The sequence below is a fragment of the Zeus faber genome, assembly GCF_960531495.2.
Source record: "Zeus faber genome assembly, chromosome: 11".
Taxonomy (NCBI): domain Eukaryota; kingdom Metazoa; phylum Chordata; class Actinopteri; order Zeiformes; family Zeidae; genus Zeus; species Zeus faber.
Window position 1 is genome coordinate 30,583,620 of NC_137205.1, and position 17,014 is coordinate 30,600,633.

The following is a 17,014-nucleotide window of genomic DNA, read 5'->3' on the forward strand; positions in this document are numbered from 1 at the left end:
ATATGTATGTGATATATGTGTTATATGTATGTGTTATATGTGTTATATACATATGTCTGTGTTACATGTGTTATATACATATGTATGTGATATATGTGTTATATGTATGTGTTATATGTGTTATATACATATGTCTGTGTTATATGTGTTATATACATATGTATGTGATATACAGGTATTAAGGTATTAAGAATCTTTATTTGTCACATGTGTTATATGTATGTGTTTTATGTGTTATCTGTGTTATATGTATGTGTTTTATGTGTTATCTGTGTTATATGTATGTGTTTTATGTGTTATCTGTGTTATATGTATGTGTTATCTGTGTTATATTCATATGTATGTGTTTTATGTGTTATATGTATGTGTTATATCTATGTGTTGTATGTGTTATATACATATGTATGTGTTATATTTGTTATATGTGTTATATGTGTTATTTGTGTTCTATGTGTTATTTGTGTTCCATGTGTTTTTTTGTGTTATATGTACTGTATGTGTTATACGTGTTATGTGTATGTATAACACAGAACACAAGGACGTTTCCACTCAAAGTGATTTGTTGCGTCGCCTCCAGATCCAACCGGTTCCTCCACAAGGTTCAGATTCAACGCTGCACCTCGTGATGTCACCCTGCGGCGTGTTTCCCATGCCTCACCCTCCACCCTCCACCCATCCACCCAACTATCCATCCATCCATACATCCATCCATCCATCCATCCATCCATCCAACCAACCATCCACCCACCCATCCATCCTTCCATCCATCCACCCATCCATCCATCCATCCATCCAACCAACCTTCCACCCACCCATCCATCCTTCCATCCATCCACCCACCCTTCCATCCATCCACCCATCCATCCACCCACCCATCCATCCATGCATCCATCCACCCACCAATCCATCCATCCAACCAACTATCCACCCACCCATTCATCCTTCCATCCATCCATCCATCCATCCATCCATCCATCCATCCATTCATCCATCCACCCATCAATCCATCCATCCAACCAACCATCCACCCACCCATCCACCATCCACCCATCTATTCCTCCATCCACCCATCCATCCATCCATTCACCCTTCCTTCCATGTATCCATCCACCCATCCACCCATCCATCCAGGCATCCATTCATCCATCCATCCATCCACCCATCCATCCAGGCATCCATCCATCCATCCATCCATCCATCCACCCTTCCATCCATCCAGCCACCCACTCATACATCCAGACATCCAGGCATCCATCCATCCAACCATCCATCCACCCATCCACCCATCCAGCCATCCCTCAATCCAGGCATCCATCCACCCACCCATCCACAGATTTGTCATCGATCTAAACATCCATCCAGGCATCCACCCACCCACCCATCCATTCATCCATCCAGGCATCCACCCACCCACCCATCCATCCATCCATCCATCCATCCGTCCATCCATTCACCCATCCATTCACCCATTCATCCAAGCATCCATCCAGGCATCCATCCATACATTCACCCATCCATCCGTCCATCCAGGCATCTACTTGTCCATCCATCCATCCGTCCATCCGTCTGTCCATCCATCCATCCGTCTATCCATCCATCCATCCATCCGTCCATCTATCCATCCATCTGTCCATCCATCCGTCCGTCCATCCATCCGTCTATCCATCCATCCATCCATCCATCCGTCCATCCATCCGTCCATCTTTCCGTCCATCCGTCCATCTTTCCATCCATCTGTCCATCCATCCATCCGTCCATCCATCCATCCATCTGTCCATCTTTCCATCCATCCGTCCATCCGTCTATCCGTCCATCCATCCATCCATCCATCCGTCCATCCATCCATCCATCCATCCGTCCATCTTTCCGTCCATCCGTCCATCCGTCTATCCGTCCATCCATCCATCCATCCATCCGTCCATCTATCCATCCGTCCATCCATCCACCCAGCAGGTCTTCCACCCTGCAGTGGTTCATGTTCCAGGTCCTTCCCTCCTGTGGGAGCAGCAGGGACCTTGTGACTCTTTGACTGAAGCTTGATTTGTGTTTTTATGGATGAATTGATTTGGTTTGGTTGTTTGTTTTTCCCACGCAGGTGACCCAGCCCAACGGCGTTCCTCGCCCTCCTCCTCCTTTCCTCACGTGAGTTCTCTGTCCATGTGGATAAAATACACATTACCCTGTCTGATCAGGCTGTGAAATACAGCTGGACACACACACACACACACACACACACACACACTAAAGAGAGCGTGTTGTCATTATAGTTAGCTCTTTAGCTCTTTAGCGCCCCCTTCAGGTGACGGAACTTTTTATTTTTGCAGTTAAAATTATATATTCGTAGCAGTAGTAGCACCATCATTACATATTGTCATGATGATGATAATGATTATTATTATTATTAATATTATTATTATTATTATTATGATTAGTATAGCCTTATTTTTATTGTCATGATTAGTATATTTTTGTTATTAATAGTATTATAATTATGATTATTACGATTATTATTAATAATAACAATAATAATAATAATAATAGGAATAATAATAAGAATAATAATATTAATAATAATTCCATTTGTACTATTGCCACTATTAGGGGTCCTTCCGCAGGGATGTTCGGATTTTTATTATTATTATTCTCCTTGGCATTTTTCGGGCCCAGAGTGTCGGGAACAGAACAACCGCTGCAGCTACGGAAACGGGTGAGGTCTCATTAGAACCGGGACGTCTCTGACAGCTGGGGGTTCAAGTACCATCCAAATCATTTCCACATACGGAGCAGGAATTAGTGAAAAACTGATGAAATTTGCCCGGAAGTAGCTGAACATCCGGTTATCGCCCACACGCCAAGGTTCTAAAACTTTCGCCCGGGAGGTGGAGCGAGATGAGTTTGTGGAGTAATAATTTAATTGATACTTTATTATGTTTCCCTTTTTGTAAATATAAATGCATTCTGTTCCATTAAACCCAGTGCTGTGTCCTTATTTGGCAGCATTGGAACCAGTCGTAACACAAACTGTAGGAGTGGAAAACAGTACAAAACAGGAGTTGGTTTTAAGCTGCGGAGTAACTGGTCGTAATCGTGTTTCTATATTTTAGTCCCAAAAGTTAAAAAAAAGTTAATTAGATGTCTCTGAGGGACCATGCAGTGTTGAATCCGTTTGAATGGAAGCGTGTTGTTGGGAACTTCCACACGGAGGGATTTCCTTCCACAGAGACACCGTGAGGCAGGACTCTGTGGACTACAGGAAGTAGACAGGGTCCTGACAGGAAGTAGACAGGGTCCTGACAGGAGGTAGACAGGGACCTGACAGGAAGTAGACAGGGACCTGACGGGGACACCGTCTCATTTTTAGGATAAAGTCACAACACACAACAAGTTCATCCTTGTATTAGTAATTCAGCGTGTCACTAGGACTCTGAAAGCTGGCGTCATCTCATCATTGCGCTGCGTTCAAAGGAAACACAGAAAATTTTAACTTGTTTTAGTCGTAACGCTGATGTTAAGACGAGCAACAGCACGAACTGATGCTGCGTTACATGGGAACTCAAAAAAGTTGTAATTGGTGTCGAAAATGGACCCTGTGTGTTGCTGCCCTCAGCTATTATTATTATTATTATTATTATTATTATTATTTTCAGTACTATATGGCTATTTCTTTATTAATAAATAAAAGTGTTACATTACCTTATTTGACCATTATATTGATGGATATAGCTTACAATATGATTATATATAATATAATATATACAATATATTTTACAAGCTTATCATACTACAGCATTTCATTACCACTTATCACTAACTTGATATCATGATATATTTGTACATACTTGTACATGTTAACTTTAAATTGTATGTGTACATATTTTACTGAGTTTTTCTTGCACTGTTCTGTCAATTCGCCCCAATTTCCCCTGTGATCCATCAAGTCTCATCTTTATCTCATTTTTATCACATCTTTATCAGATCTTTATCTCATCTTATATTTGATCTTTATCTCATCTCCTCTCTCCCCAGGGGAGGGAACCCGTTCGCTACAGTCAGGTTACGTCCGACCCTCACCAACGACCGCTCGGCGCCCGTCATCTGAGAGGCCACGCCCGCTGTCGCCCCGGGCAACCAGCATCCAGCTTCCCCGGGAACGGACCTGCGACTGGGAAGGAGCCTCCAGGAGACCCTCAGCCCAGCCTGGGGCCCGGCTCCCCAACCGTTGCTGCAAACGTTCACCTGGAAGGACGCTGGCTTTCAGTTTTATTGATGGAGCAGAAAGCTCTCATATGAAAACAAATACATAAATATATATTTTTTCTTTTTCTGAGTTTTTTTTCCTTTGTTGCCCGTGGCGATGTCGACCACACACCGTACGTTCTTGCGACGCTGGGGAAAAAAGACAGAAACGGAAAACAAAAACTTTCCAGAGAGGAAAGAAAGGAATATTTTATTTTATTGTGTTTAATTGTAATTTATGATATTTGGTGACTTGCCACAGAACAGTCAAATGTAAAATATGGAACTCATCATTTCACCAGAAATATATATAAGATACATATTACAGTACATAGATATATGTATGATAATGATGCAGTGCGGAGTGAATAGAGAATAGGAAAATGCAAATGTCATAAATGTAAATACATGGTAAAACAGATTAGTTCATATTAATGTTGTTGATCGTCAATTTGGAGCGGGGGTTTCTGCCTTAAAACATATTTACTGTAATATTAATGAGTTCAGGGGAAAAAATAAACATATTGCCACATACATAAAGAAATAAGAGAAACACAAAGATCTGAAATCTTTTTGCTGGAATAATTCTAAAAAGTACATTTTTAACAGCCTGAAAGTGTTGAACTGGTTCAATTGGACTCTAAACACTCCTCATTACGTCCGAATAAAAAAAGATGCCGTATGAAAAATAAAGGTTTATTTCCTCAAGCGATGGTTCTTGTTTTAAATCCCGCAGCGCAAAAAAACACAAAATAACTCGATAATAAATACACTTAAGCAGGACACCCTTTAATTTACAATACTCTTTTATTTATTCATTATTATAAAAAGTAGGAGCATGGACCAGTACAGCGTGCAAATAGTTCATTGTTGTATTATTTCTTTTAAAGAAGAAAATCCAAATGCCGGCTCGTCCACACGGCTCTGATGGAAGACGAAGAGAGGAGATAAACTGAGATAAACATTCTGATTGTCTGGTCTGGAAGGAGGAGCGGCCGAAACTCAGTAACATCATTCAGATAATAAATCCTATCTTTTACGTATATGTAAAATTCAGATTATAAATCTTATAAATTCTTTCCTATTAAATGTCTTATTCCTCTGCATGCTGTTTGTCTGTCGTTTTGTCTTTGTTGTTTTTTTTTTAGGTAAATGTCCAGAATGCGTGATGGAGGCGTTTCCTGCAGACTTTATTTATTTTCCTGATGTCTGCAGACAGCCCCGGGATAAACAAACAAAACAAAAAAAAAAGTTTTTTCTCAACAGAAACCAGAGAAGTCTAATAAACGGTCAGTTCAATGGCCCGGGGAGAAAATAATATCACCAAATATCTAGAAGATGAGACCGTCTCTGCAAAAGTCCTTTTTGTTTCCTCAAATCCAGGACAGCCTCCGTGTTTTGCGTCAAAAAAGGTTTGAAAAAGTCTCTTCGTGCTGCTGCTGCTGCTGGTAAATGACAGAACCACGCAGGAGAAAAGATTAAAAATATTTTTAAAAATAAATCTGACAAAGCCATTTCATGTGTGATTCAAATGGACGCCGCCAAGCTTAAAAAATAACAGAGAAATCCTACCTCTAAGCAGAAAAAAATAATAATACACTTACGTATGATGAAAAATACAATACACCATACAATATCATTTGGCACGCATCACTTTGTGCCGCATTTATGTTTAATTTGACAAAAACAAGATGAATATAACTTGTTTGAGCTGAGCGCCGAGAAACACAGCGACACGAGACTCACGGATCGACGGGGTTCCTAATGAAGGCACCGGCAAAGCCATCAATAGTCCCATCGACTTCGACTCATCAGGCCGATCTTTACATTTATAAACAAAGAAAAAAAGTTCTCATGGGCGCTGCACAAAGAGAGGGGGAAATAAAAATTTAAGAAAATCATGGCTGGCTATAGTTCATGGCAACATCTTTTTTCATTTGCGATGCTTGTATAACAATAATGGCAAAATAAGTGCAATCGTTAAGAAAAACATGACGTGTAATGAACAAATGTAATGAATGTATTATCTGTGTGTGTGTCTGTGTGTGTGTGTGTGTGTGTGTGTGTGTGTGTGTGTGTTTGCAAGTGTGCGTGCGTGAGGGTCCCGCTGCAGTTTGGTCCGTCTAACCGAAGGTGGTGCCGCAGTTGGGGCAGCGCCGCTGGCGCAGGGCGAAGCAGAAGAGGATTCCCAGCGGGAAGAAGAAGATGGCGCAGAGGATCCCCAGGCAGGTGAAGTCGTCCTCCAGCACCCCCACCCTGAGGAGGGAGAGAAGGCGTGACTGGTTGCATCATTAAAGGGGACCTGTTGTGCTTTCCCTTATGTTCCGTCATATACATAATGTTGGAATGTGGGATGTTCGCATCGGGCCTGGCCAAGGTGTCTAATAATGAGGTAAACTAACGACAGAGTCATGGCTGTGAACAAAACGCTCAGGATTCACACCGCTCTGAACGCACCGTCTCCAAAGGATTTTCTCTACTTTCTGTACGAGCTGACGTCAGCGGGTCGCGGATTTCCTTATATAGTCGTCTGCACACTCCCATCCGCCGTGCGTTTCCTCCAAACAAAACCAATAAAAACAGTGTTTTTATTGTAGAGGTGTTTATTCATTACCCCCCCCCCCCGACATTTTCCATGAAACAAATCCCCGCCTGCGTTGTCGGGGTGCGGCGTCCGCGTCTCAAGCCCGGAACATGGCGGCGAAAGTGGGAACAAACTTTGGAATGAGGCTGCGTAGATCTCACATGGGTGAAGTTCGGCAACTGGCATCTAGATCCAACTCAGCGTCATTGCACTGAGGCAACGAAATGCATTTCTCTGCATTTCACCATCCTAGTCAGTGACGTAGCTACAGGAGCAGTGGCTGCCATGAGGCGACGCCCGGGGATCAGTTAGGGGGTTAAGTGTCTTGCTCAAGGACACATCAGCCCGCTACCAGGAGGAGCCGGGGATCGAACCGGCAACCTTCCGATGACCAGCCGGACCCGCTCCACCCCCTGGGCCCCCTGCCCCCTCAAACTCCCCCTCAAGCTCAAACCCCATTGGCTCACAGACCCGGTGCCCTCAGCAGGGTGGCTCCTCCCGCTGAAACAGCCCCCCTTTCAGACGGTGGATTTAGAGGCATGTTACAATGGCTAGAATGCACAATCTGAGTGGTGCCTTCAACAAAAAACTTCAAAGACCGGTATTAACTTGTGTAGGAAGGAGCATAACAGGTCCCCTTGAAAAGACACTCTAAGTAACTTGAAAGTGACTTACAACAAGTGCATCTGTCATGAGATAAGACTTGATGATACGACACGTGGGCGAGGAGGACGGGTCACACGCCGAGGACCGACTTCCCTCACGGGGATATTATATCGAGCTCAAACTGAAAAATTGAAATTTAAAAACAAAAAAAAAAATAATAATAATAATGTAGGCAGACAGCAGTGCGGCCTGCACAGCGGCAGGAAGCGGAAGGTGCCCGGTCGCGTTACTGGTGGTAAACGACAACAAAAAGGACATATCGCCGCACACTCCTAACCCTAACCCGACATCTGCAGGCACTCGGCCTCCTCTGCGCCCGCACACGACCACCGCCGTCTTGGAGGAGCGCAAGTCTAAAGACGGAGAGCGCACGGACAGCATACCGGCGACGCGAGCTGTTCCCACGCCTAGACGTGCAGACGACACCGGAGCGGCGACATTCCTCACGCTGTCCCCGACACCAAAACAAACATGGCCGCCGTGCCACTCACTCCCGCCGACGTCTGTCCGGCGAACTGGCAGCGCTGAGCGGACCCTCGTGGGCCCGCGCCGCTACACGAGCGGCTCCACCATTTCACAAGTCCACTCTTGCTCGCTTTGCCGCTTTCTTTGGCTTCGCCGTCTCACCGGCTGTTCAAAGTTCCCCCTGCGATCGGAGGCTTTGACTCACGCACGCCAAAGGATTTTGGAAAGACTCGGATTGGGATCGTACTGAGACGCGCGCGCACACGCATACACATACACATACACACACACACACACACACACACACACACACACACTATGGTTCCACCCCGGACCCTCCCGGACCACCCTGGATTCAGCCCGAAAATCTTTGCCAAATCGGGCCCTGATCATCGTAATGTGGCCTTAGCGTCAACGGACGCCGGGCGCCTGGGCCTCCTGAATCTGCAGCGCGGGAAGACCGTTCCCCCCCAACAGGCGTGCAGGGCGTGACGGGGCTGGTTATCTGACCATCTGAGGAAAGCTTTTCCGTCCTCACGAGGCTCCTTTCCAGCGGAGCCTCGTTCGACAAAACCAGTCGCACAAAGACGGCGAAACGAGAACAGAGACAGGAAGCTGCAGACCACATGGCATCTGGAATCAACCCAGATCTATTCCGAGGAACGAGTTAAGAAAATAAATAAATAAATAAAAGTAAAAAAAATATAAATAAAAACTACTCAGGAAAACGTTAACAATAGAAAAGAACATTTTCATATGCAACGAATATGACGAGATTGGTGTACAATTAGCATTTAAACAGCAAAAGTCAAATATATATATATATATATATATATATATATATGTAGAAACAAAAGGAAAAATTCACAAATTCTCAAAATAATCAAATAAAATAATTATAAAATATGATAAAAAAAAATGCCAACTATATAAAAACATACAAAACGCAATAATATGCACAGGATGAATTCAGTTAAAAAGGGGTTAGGTGGCCGTACGGACGCCAGGATTTATCTCTGCTGGGTTAAGTAAATATGAAGCTGAAGTGCTGCTGTGCCCTGCTGCCGATCTGAAGGTTTAATGTACCAGGAAACGAAGCAGGAAGCAGAAAACCAGGGTTGTTTTTTTTTTTGTTTTTTTAAACACTTTGGTGTGAGTTTCCAGTATTCCATAAACTGCTTTGCAGAGGATTAAATGGCCCAAGATTAGCACAGACTATCAGCACAGATACATCAAACTGCACTGAATAACATCAACCCGTGGGCACTTCACAGTGGAAAAAAAGGAGTCGCTCCCTCTGAACCCTTGCACGAGCGCTTCTCTCCTCTCATGACATCAGCTGCGTATTTTGACTGAGTGTTCGCGCTGTTCTCACACATATTTAACATGTTTTCTTGCAGTCTTGTGTAGGGCTTATGGATTAATCAAATCAGACCGATATCGCAATTTAATAGGACGCAATTTTCAAGTCGCAAAGACAGCTGAGTTGGTCAGATTTTTTACACAGCTTAGTAGGGCAGTGCAGGGCCGGCTCCTCCCATAGGCGCCGCGTGGACGCGTCGCACGCAATATTTTTATAAGAAATAATACATTTGCGCTGAAACACTGCATGTTTTTCGAATGTAAACTTTCAGATTCGAACAATTGCAAAGCTCGAAGTTCAACCAATCCGTCAACATTCTACTGTGATTGAAGGTTTATCGTTTTACAATTCAATAGTTAAAGATATGTTCTCATCGTCACACTTGGGGCGTGGCCGACAGAAAGAGAAGTTTATATGTTGACTGTATCCAGTGGTGGTCATACTGTAGAAAGGTTTATTGCTTGTGTTCAGTGAATAATACAGAGGATGAGGTACTTAAAATTGCATATTAAATCCCAATTGATATATTGGTATTATATAAAAAAAACAATTTGATTATTTCCCCAAATCGTTCAGCCCAGCCCAAGCAGTCTTGAGACCAATATGATTCCAGTAAAATGTATTTTCTATGTTTCATAGTAAAGAGAAAGTACTACAACTCTGTATTAATATTGCTGATTGTAATATTATAATCTGTTTTAACTCCAGGCTCCAGAGGCATGTTACTCATCACGTGTTGTCGCGCCACGGACGCGCCACAGGACTTCCTTAGTGCTCAGATCGCTGCGCGGTTCACACTACAGGACTCTCTGTCTTGTGACGGGGAACGTTGCAGTCGTTGTGGTTTCACGCGTCGTGACTGATCGGTGACAGGGCGTCGCACATGACAACATCTTTCACCGGGAGGAGTCTCCGGCAAGTCTGTCGGGTCCAAGCCACGTCACCAAAACACAACGTGAGAAGAGAGTCAACCGAGTGGGTGGAGCACATTTTGATTGGAGCCGTGGTTTTGTTTTAGAACATTTTTCAACATTTGAAAGTTAAATCGCTGATTCATAATTTGACTAAGAACCCTCCAACTAGGTCTGTATAATTTAAGGACCTGGTCTACGTCCTGCATCGCCTTTCAATTCCAAAATAGAAATTCTGTCCTTTTAATTTCTATTTTTGAAAATGTGAAAGTTCAATAGCTTTTTTTGTCATGTGACCGGGAAGACTCAAACTAGGTCGATATCGGAATTAACACTGCAAATAATAATATTGCAATCCATATTATACACATGAAAGCCGGAGGCATGTTACTAACCACTCGAGACAGCAACAAAAAAATGCAAATCACTTGGATGATTTACTGAGTCGAGTTATTCAGTAACTTCCTCTTTGTGTATTTTTTGGTTTGAAAAAAAATAAAATAAAATAAATAAATGAGGAAACCTTGAGTTTTACAGTTACACAGTATTTGATCACGGCCGAGGTGACGTTTGACCCTTTATCTTCATGTGGTCACATGTTCCGGCCGCGGTCATCTGACTCCGTGACGGAGCGATGACTCAGTGAAACTACCAAGAAACCCAGTTCCAAAAAAATGAAAATGTGAGATAGAAAAAAAAATTCAGAGGACGTTTGTCTGTTTTGCGCCGGTGAACTTTTCCTTCCTTTACATGTTTACATTTTTTGATTTATTTTTCTACTGTTTTGTCAATTTTATTTAGCCGATATTTAGTGTTTATCATTAGGTTGACTGGACATTACTAAATTATTTATTATCTTTCTGCTTCACTGTTTGGGTTATTTCAGTAGTTATATGCATATGATGCATATGACCACGTTTCCCTTTTTTTTATATTTCTTAGGTAATATTTGTTGTTAATCATTAGGTTGTGCACATTCAAGTGTCAGGTTTTATTGTATATTTTCATATTTGTATTATTTGTGCCTATTTTTCTATGTGAGCTGCAGTAACACGGAAATTTCCCTCCGAGGATGAATGAAATATCCATCCATCCTTCCTTCCATCCTTCCTTCCATCCTTCCTTCCTTCCTTCCTTCCTTCCATCTAAATACAACCCCAATAACATGGGACCTGGAGCCTTTCTAGCCCTCGTTACTTCCCTTTCCTCTTTACTCTTCCCACTCCTGGACTGTTGCAGTAAAGCAGAAGTGCTGTGAAAAACAAACAAACAAAGAAAAAAAAAAAAAAAAAACGTTGCTCTCGACAGAACTTTAGTCACAGACGCAGCATGAGACTGACACGCTCCATCACATGGAGCCAGAGGTCAGAGCCGCTGCCTCCAAACCTTGTGTATGTATGCAATACTTATTGAAAATGATGATATAGACAGACAGACCGACAGACAGATAGACAGATAGATGGATAGATAGATAGACAGATAGATGGATAAAAAAGAGACAGATAGATGGATAGAAAGATAGATAGACAGACAGACAGACAGACAGACGGATAGACAGACAGACAGATAGATAGACAGATAAAAAAGACAGACAGATGGATAGAAAGACAGATAGACGACAATGTCTATGTTCTAATAGATGGATAGACAGAAAGACGGATAGACAGACAGATAGACAGACAGACCAGACAGATAGATGGATAGACAGACAGACCAGACAGACAGACGGATAAAAAAGACAGACAGATAGATGGATCGATAGACGACAATGTCTATGTTCTAATATTTTAAGTCGATGATTCTAGTGAGAGATCTGCTCCAAAAACAGACCCTGGGAGATCGAGATGGGAGGAAATTAAATTGGGTCATTAAAAAAAAATATATATATATATATATATTTGTGTGTGTGTGTCCATTTAGCCCCTGCCACGCCTTTTCTGGTGATGTTTCTTTATCTGGTGCATAGAGAACATTTTGTATATTCTGTATAAATTGTATTTAAATTAAATGTATTATTATCTTTTTGTTTGTTAAAGATACTCGTTTGTCGACTACAACGCGCCAAACTACACCACAACTGATGTGGTGTCCATGAAGTTTTACTTGGCCCAATACACACATTCTGTTGCCGGATCTGATTGAATCCTGCTGAAAACATTTGGACTGATTTCACCAACAGAGCTGTTCCCTTCCACGCCGCCGGGGCCTAACGTCCACGTCCTGATCAGAGCAGCGAGGAGGAAACCCAGGTTCCTGCGGCGTCGCAGCTTCGCATCTTTGCATCATTGAACAAACTTGTAGATATTCCAAACTAACATGACCAAATACCAATGAAAGTGTGTGCTGTACTTTAGATGTATGTGTGTGTGTGTGTGTGTGTGTGTGTGTGTGTGTGTGTGTGTGTGTGTGTGTGTGTGTGTGTGTGTGTGTGTGTGTGTGTGTGTGTGTCTGTGTGTCTGTGTGTGTGTGTGTGTGTGTGTCCGTGTCCCCACCTGCATGCCGGGCAGCCCCCCACCACCACTACAGAGGGCTGGATGATGGTGTAGGTCCCGCTGTACGGTTGCTGGGATACGGCCGGGCCCATGATGGCCGAGGGGAAGCCTGCCGCGGAAAAACACAAGATCAACACCATTAGCACCCAAATGACCAAAACTTGCATTCACTTATTTAGAGCCACCACAATCATCAAATCAAATAAAGCTCCTGATCACTATTATGATCACTGATTGGAGAACTCACGTTTCCATCCAAACTTAAGGGGAATTGGAAGCGGAATAAAATGTGAATTATGTGCATTTAGTCAATGTGTCATGAACATCTTATTGTTAAAATGGATTTTTCTAAAAAAGTTTATTTTTTATGACCAAGCGGTAAGTACACAACATCACGTACCGGGGTTTAAAGTACATAATCGATGTTTATGGTTTTCTAAATGTCACCCGGGGACACTATTCTATTCACAGTCTATTTAAAGGGCCCCGGCAACACTGGGCCTCTGTTTCACTCAGTTCCACTCATTTACAACAGGAGTCTACAGTTCTCATTGAATGTGAGGAAACAAGCAGCAATGTGTTGTCGCTGCTTTAACAGCTTCGGAGAAATCAAGGCTGGAGGTTTCTGTGAACAGGGTCAATAAATATGATCATTTATGCAAAACCTGTTGAGCTGGAAAGTTGAATACTGAGCCCGGCTTGAATTAAGACTAAAACAAATAATTCTATGTATAATAATAATAATAATAATGCTACTACTAATACTACTACTACTACTACTAATAATAATAACAATAATAATAATTACACTGCTGAAAGGCATGGGCGAGCCATTTATCTTAAAGACAATTAAAAAAGGTTATTTTAAGGCCTTTAGAACTTGAGGCATTCAATGGGTTAAAAAACAACTATTAACGTCACATCAATAACATCTGGTGAATGCAGCACTGGGCTTTCAACTGGAACACCCCATGGTCGGAATGTACAATCACCAGGTACTATTTTTGGCTGAAATAAAATTCCCAAACACAAACATCTGAACACCAGGACCTACATGAAGCATGTTTGATATGAGAGAAAGGCGTCTTCAGCGGGCCTTGTATGTCCAATGCATGAAACAATTTGTTGCGTATTCCTTGTAGTGAAGCTGGCGTAAGAGAGTGTCAACAACACTATAGTGGGAGAGACTTTTTAATTGTTGTTTTTGGTTTTAACGCTGAAAAGTTCCTGGTTAAACCCTGTGAACTTCCTTTCCATGTATTCAACTGTGCACAGTATTGTTTTCATGTATGACTCAGTGGAGCTACAAGAATTTGAACACTTTCGGTTTCGGCTCCAGCCCAAGGGCCCTTACCAAGCAGGAAGTGGGTCCAAAACACCCCCAAGAAAAAGTCCTTTAAAGTGACGCACATTTGGTCCTACTTTTAGACGGAGGAGTAACAAGTGTCTTGGAAACTAGCACTACTCTTATCTCCTGCAGGGTGAAGGAGGTGGAGAACTGTGAGGCACTCCAAGCGGATGGCCTTCAGGATGCTTTATAATAATAATAATAATAATAATAATAATAATAATAAAAATCATAGTAGTAATAATAATAATAATAAATATAATAATAATTAAAATAAATATAACAACAATAATCGTAATAATAATTAATGGTTGGGAGGAGGGTGAGTTCCAGTTCAAATTGACGTTTGCGGTTGCGCGCTGCCCAACCGGAGAGCGGAGGAAGCACCGGCGCTCCTGCTGTGCGATTGGCTGTTCATGTCACATGGTTGTTTCTCTGCTGTACGATTGGCTGTTCATGTCACATGGTTGTTTCTCAGCTGTACGATTGGCTGTTCATGTCACGTGTTTTGTAAAACACAGCATGAGTTAGTTTTTCCAAGTTTCCTTTAAAGGCAGCGCCTGCTCAAGCTGTCTGTCTTGGTGTCGCACTCGCAAGTGGCTGGAGGGGAACGACTTCGGAGAGACGAAGCTTGGACTCACAGTATATAAATTCAAATGATAATGTCACAAAGCGACCCCCTCCTCAAGCTAATGAAATTAAGACCGTTTTTCACTATTTAAGCTCCAAATGTAGATGGATATAGATCAAACTCAAACGACAAGACGTCTGAAACGTCCCGGTTCTAACGAGACCTCAACCATGTTAGGGGCCCTGAGCGCTGGACCCCTAATAAATATCGCTGCGGGCAGCAATACAGGGGTCCAGTTTAGTTGGTACAATTTTCGGAGTTTCCGTCAGGCCGTGATGAGCCTTTACATTTAATTTTTCTGGAATAAACTGCGTATAAATAAAAACATTCCGTTTAAATAAGATCTAAGATAGTTTTCTGGGTTTTGTAAAACGCAACCGAATCAGTTTTCCCAGTTTCGTTTAAACGCAGCATCGTGTCTGTCATGGCAGCTGAGTGACTGGATGGGAGCGAGTTCTACTTTTAGAACTTCGGATGATGATGATGTCACGGCGGGGCCCCTGCGGGCTGGACCCCGAATAAAAATAATGACAAAAATAAAAAGAATAATAACAATCATAATAATAATAATATCATTTATAATAATAATAATGATGATTATTATTATTATTATTATTATCATTATGCATCCTGAATAAAAACAATTAATATAATATAATAAACAATAATGATGATGCTTATCGTCATCTTATATTATTATAATTATTATTATTATTATAATTATTATTATTATTATTAATAATAATAATAATAATAATAAGCAACAGGGCCCGCTGTCACTATATGACGCTGCGTTCAAGGTGGAAATAGGAAAGTTATCCATTACACTTTTTGTTTTTCGATTCTGCGGCAACAATTGGATCCTCCTCCCCGGTCGTTTATGTTTTGGGTTTTTCAATGTTTCACCACCTGGTCACTAACAACAGATTTGTGATCATATCAAGTATCATATTTACGGCGGTATTGAGCGCTCCGCGGCGGGCATGCGCCCTGCCGCCCCGTGGGGGGACGGCGTTAACAGTAAGTTCCACGGGACTTGGACGCAGCACCCGGACCCTGGGAGCTACTTGCCTGGGCCGTCCTGGTACTGGTACGGCGGGGGAGGCTGCTGGAAAGCCTGGGTCCCGGCGGCCGCTGCCGGGATGGCTCCATAGCTGTGCTGCGACTGTCCGTTCTCGTACGTCCCCGGGGCGACGTTGTAGGACGGGGGTCGGTCCTGGAGGAGCGGCTTGCTGTCCACCATCTCTCCGGGGAGTTCAACTCCTGTCTCCGGGGTGTTTGCGGTTCGATCCGCCGCGGGCCGGGGGGTGGGGGGGGGTCGGGTGCGTGCTTCTCTTCGGTCCGCTCCGCGTCGGCTCCCCGGGGGAATCACGCGACTTTGGCCGACGGGCGGAGACAAAAAAGCAGAGAGCGACGACGCGGCGTGGAGGAAAGCTCGTCCCTCTCCATGCGACGGGTGAGTCCGAGCCCAGCACACCCGAGCCGCGGACAGATCTACAGGCGGCGGGTCGTCGCGGCGGTCGGTTGGAGCGCACGTCCTCCGTGTGGTCGGTGCTTCACAGCCCAGACGCGCCGATCCGTCATCACGGGAGCCCGGGAGCCTGGGAGCGCTGCCCTCCCTCCGCCCCGATCCCGTCACGGGAGAGGAAGCATGTGACCGCTGCCGCCGGGCGCGAGGACGGAACGTTCGGCGCGAACGGCTCTTTCCAACGACTCGGGCGTCTGGAGTCACTCCGGCGAAAGACGCGTGGTGGGCCGGCGAATCCTCGACTCGTGGTGGAGCCATTTCAGCGCGGACTGGGCGGCTGGACTGGGGAGACAAGGACGGTGATTAGAGGATGAGTATTTATTCAGCACTGGTACAAAGTTTTAAGAACAGGCACCGGGGGTCTTTTCATGACGGGAGCCCTGACCTCCGGGGGCCGGCTGGTTAGATGGTCTCTGCGGTGACTTTTATGGATGGTGTAGAAGCTGAACATTGCTTTGTGACACAAGTTTGACATTCAAGATTTCAACATTTCAAGAGGGTTATTTGTCACATACATGTACATACTTTCATACATAATATGCCGTGAAATGTCTTTGCAACGCACCCGGAGATTATGCACAATAGTTACTAAACCGAACATAATAACTAACCTAAGTCCTACCTAGCAACTAACTGAAAATGACTGATTCCTAAAACATAATGTAGTTAGTGAATAGAATAATAAAAACAAAATAAGACTCACAAAGTGGGGGTAAAAAAAATAAAAGGAAATAAGAGTTGTGTATATGGGACAGACTATTATGTATATACAGATATGTGCAGTGAAGTG

At 43.4% G+C, this 17,014-nt stretch overlaps 2 protein-coding genes across 2 annotated transcripts in view; one reads left to right on the plus strand and one right to left on the minus strand.

Moving 5' to 3' along the window:
• The window catches only part of baiap2l1b (BAR/IMD domain containing adaptor protein 2 like 1b), a 52,296-nt gene extending 48,167 nt beyond the window's left edge, over window positions 1–4,129 (plus strand). Inside the window, exons 13-14 of the mRNA XM_080010138.1 lie at window positions 2,096–2,142; window positions 4,027–4,129. Coding sequence (XP_079866264.1) covers window positions 2,096–2,142; window positions 4,027–4,099 — 120 coding nt within the window. The 3' untranslated portion in view covers window positions 4,100–4,129. The remainder of the gene's footprint in view (window positions 1–2,095; window positions 2,143–4,026) is intronic.
• Window positions 4,130–5,709: 1,580 nt separating this feature from the next.
• Window positions 5,710–16,325, minus strand: bri3 (brain protein I3). The gene is made up of 3 exons (XM_080009240.1): window positions 15,768–16,325; window positions 12,718–12,826; window positions 5,710–6,492 (listed from the first exon to the last, which is right to left on the minus strand). The coding sequence occupies exons 1-3, from the start codon at window positions 15,937–15,939 to the stop codon at window positions 6,360–6,362; spliced, it is 414 nt and encodes a 137-aa protein (XP_079865366.1). The 5' UTR covers window positions 15,940–16,325; the 3' UTR covers window positions 5,710–6,359.
• Between the last annotated feature and the right edge of the window lie 689 nt (window positions 16,326–17,014).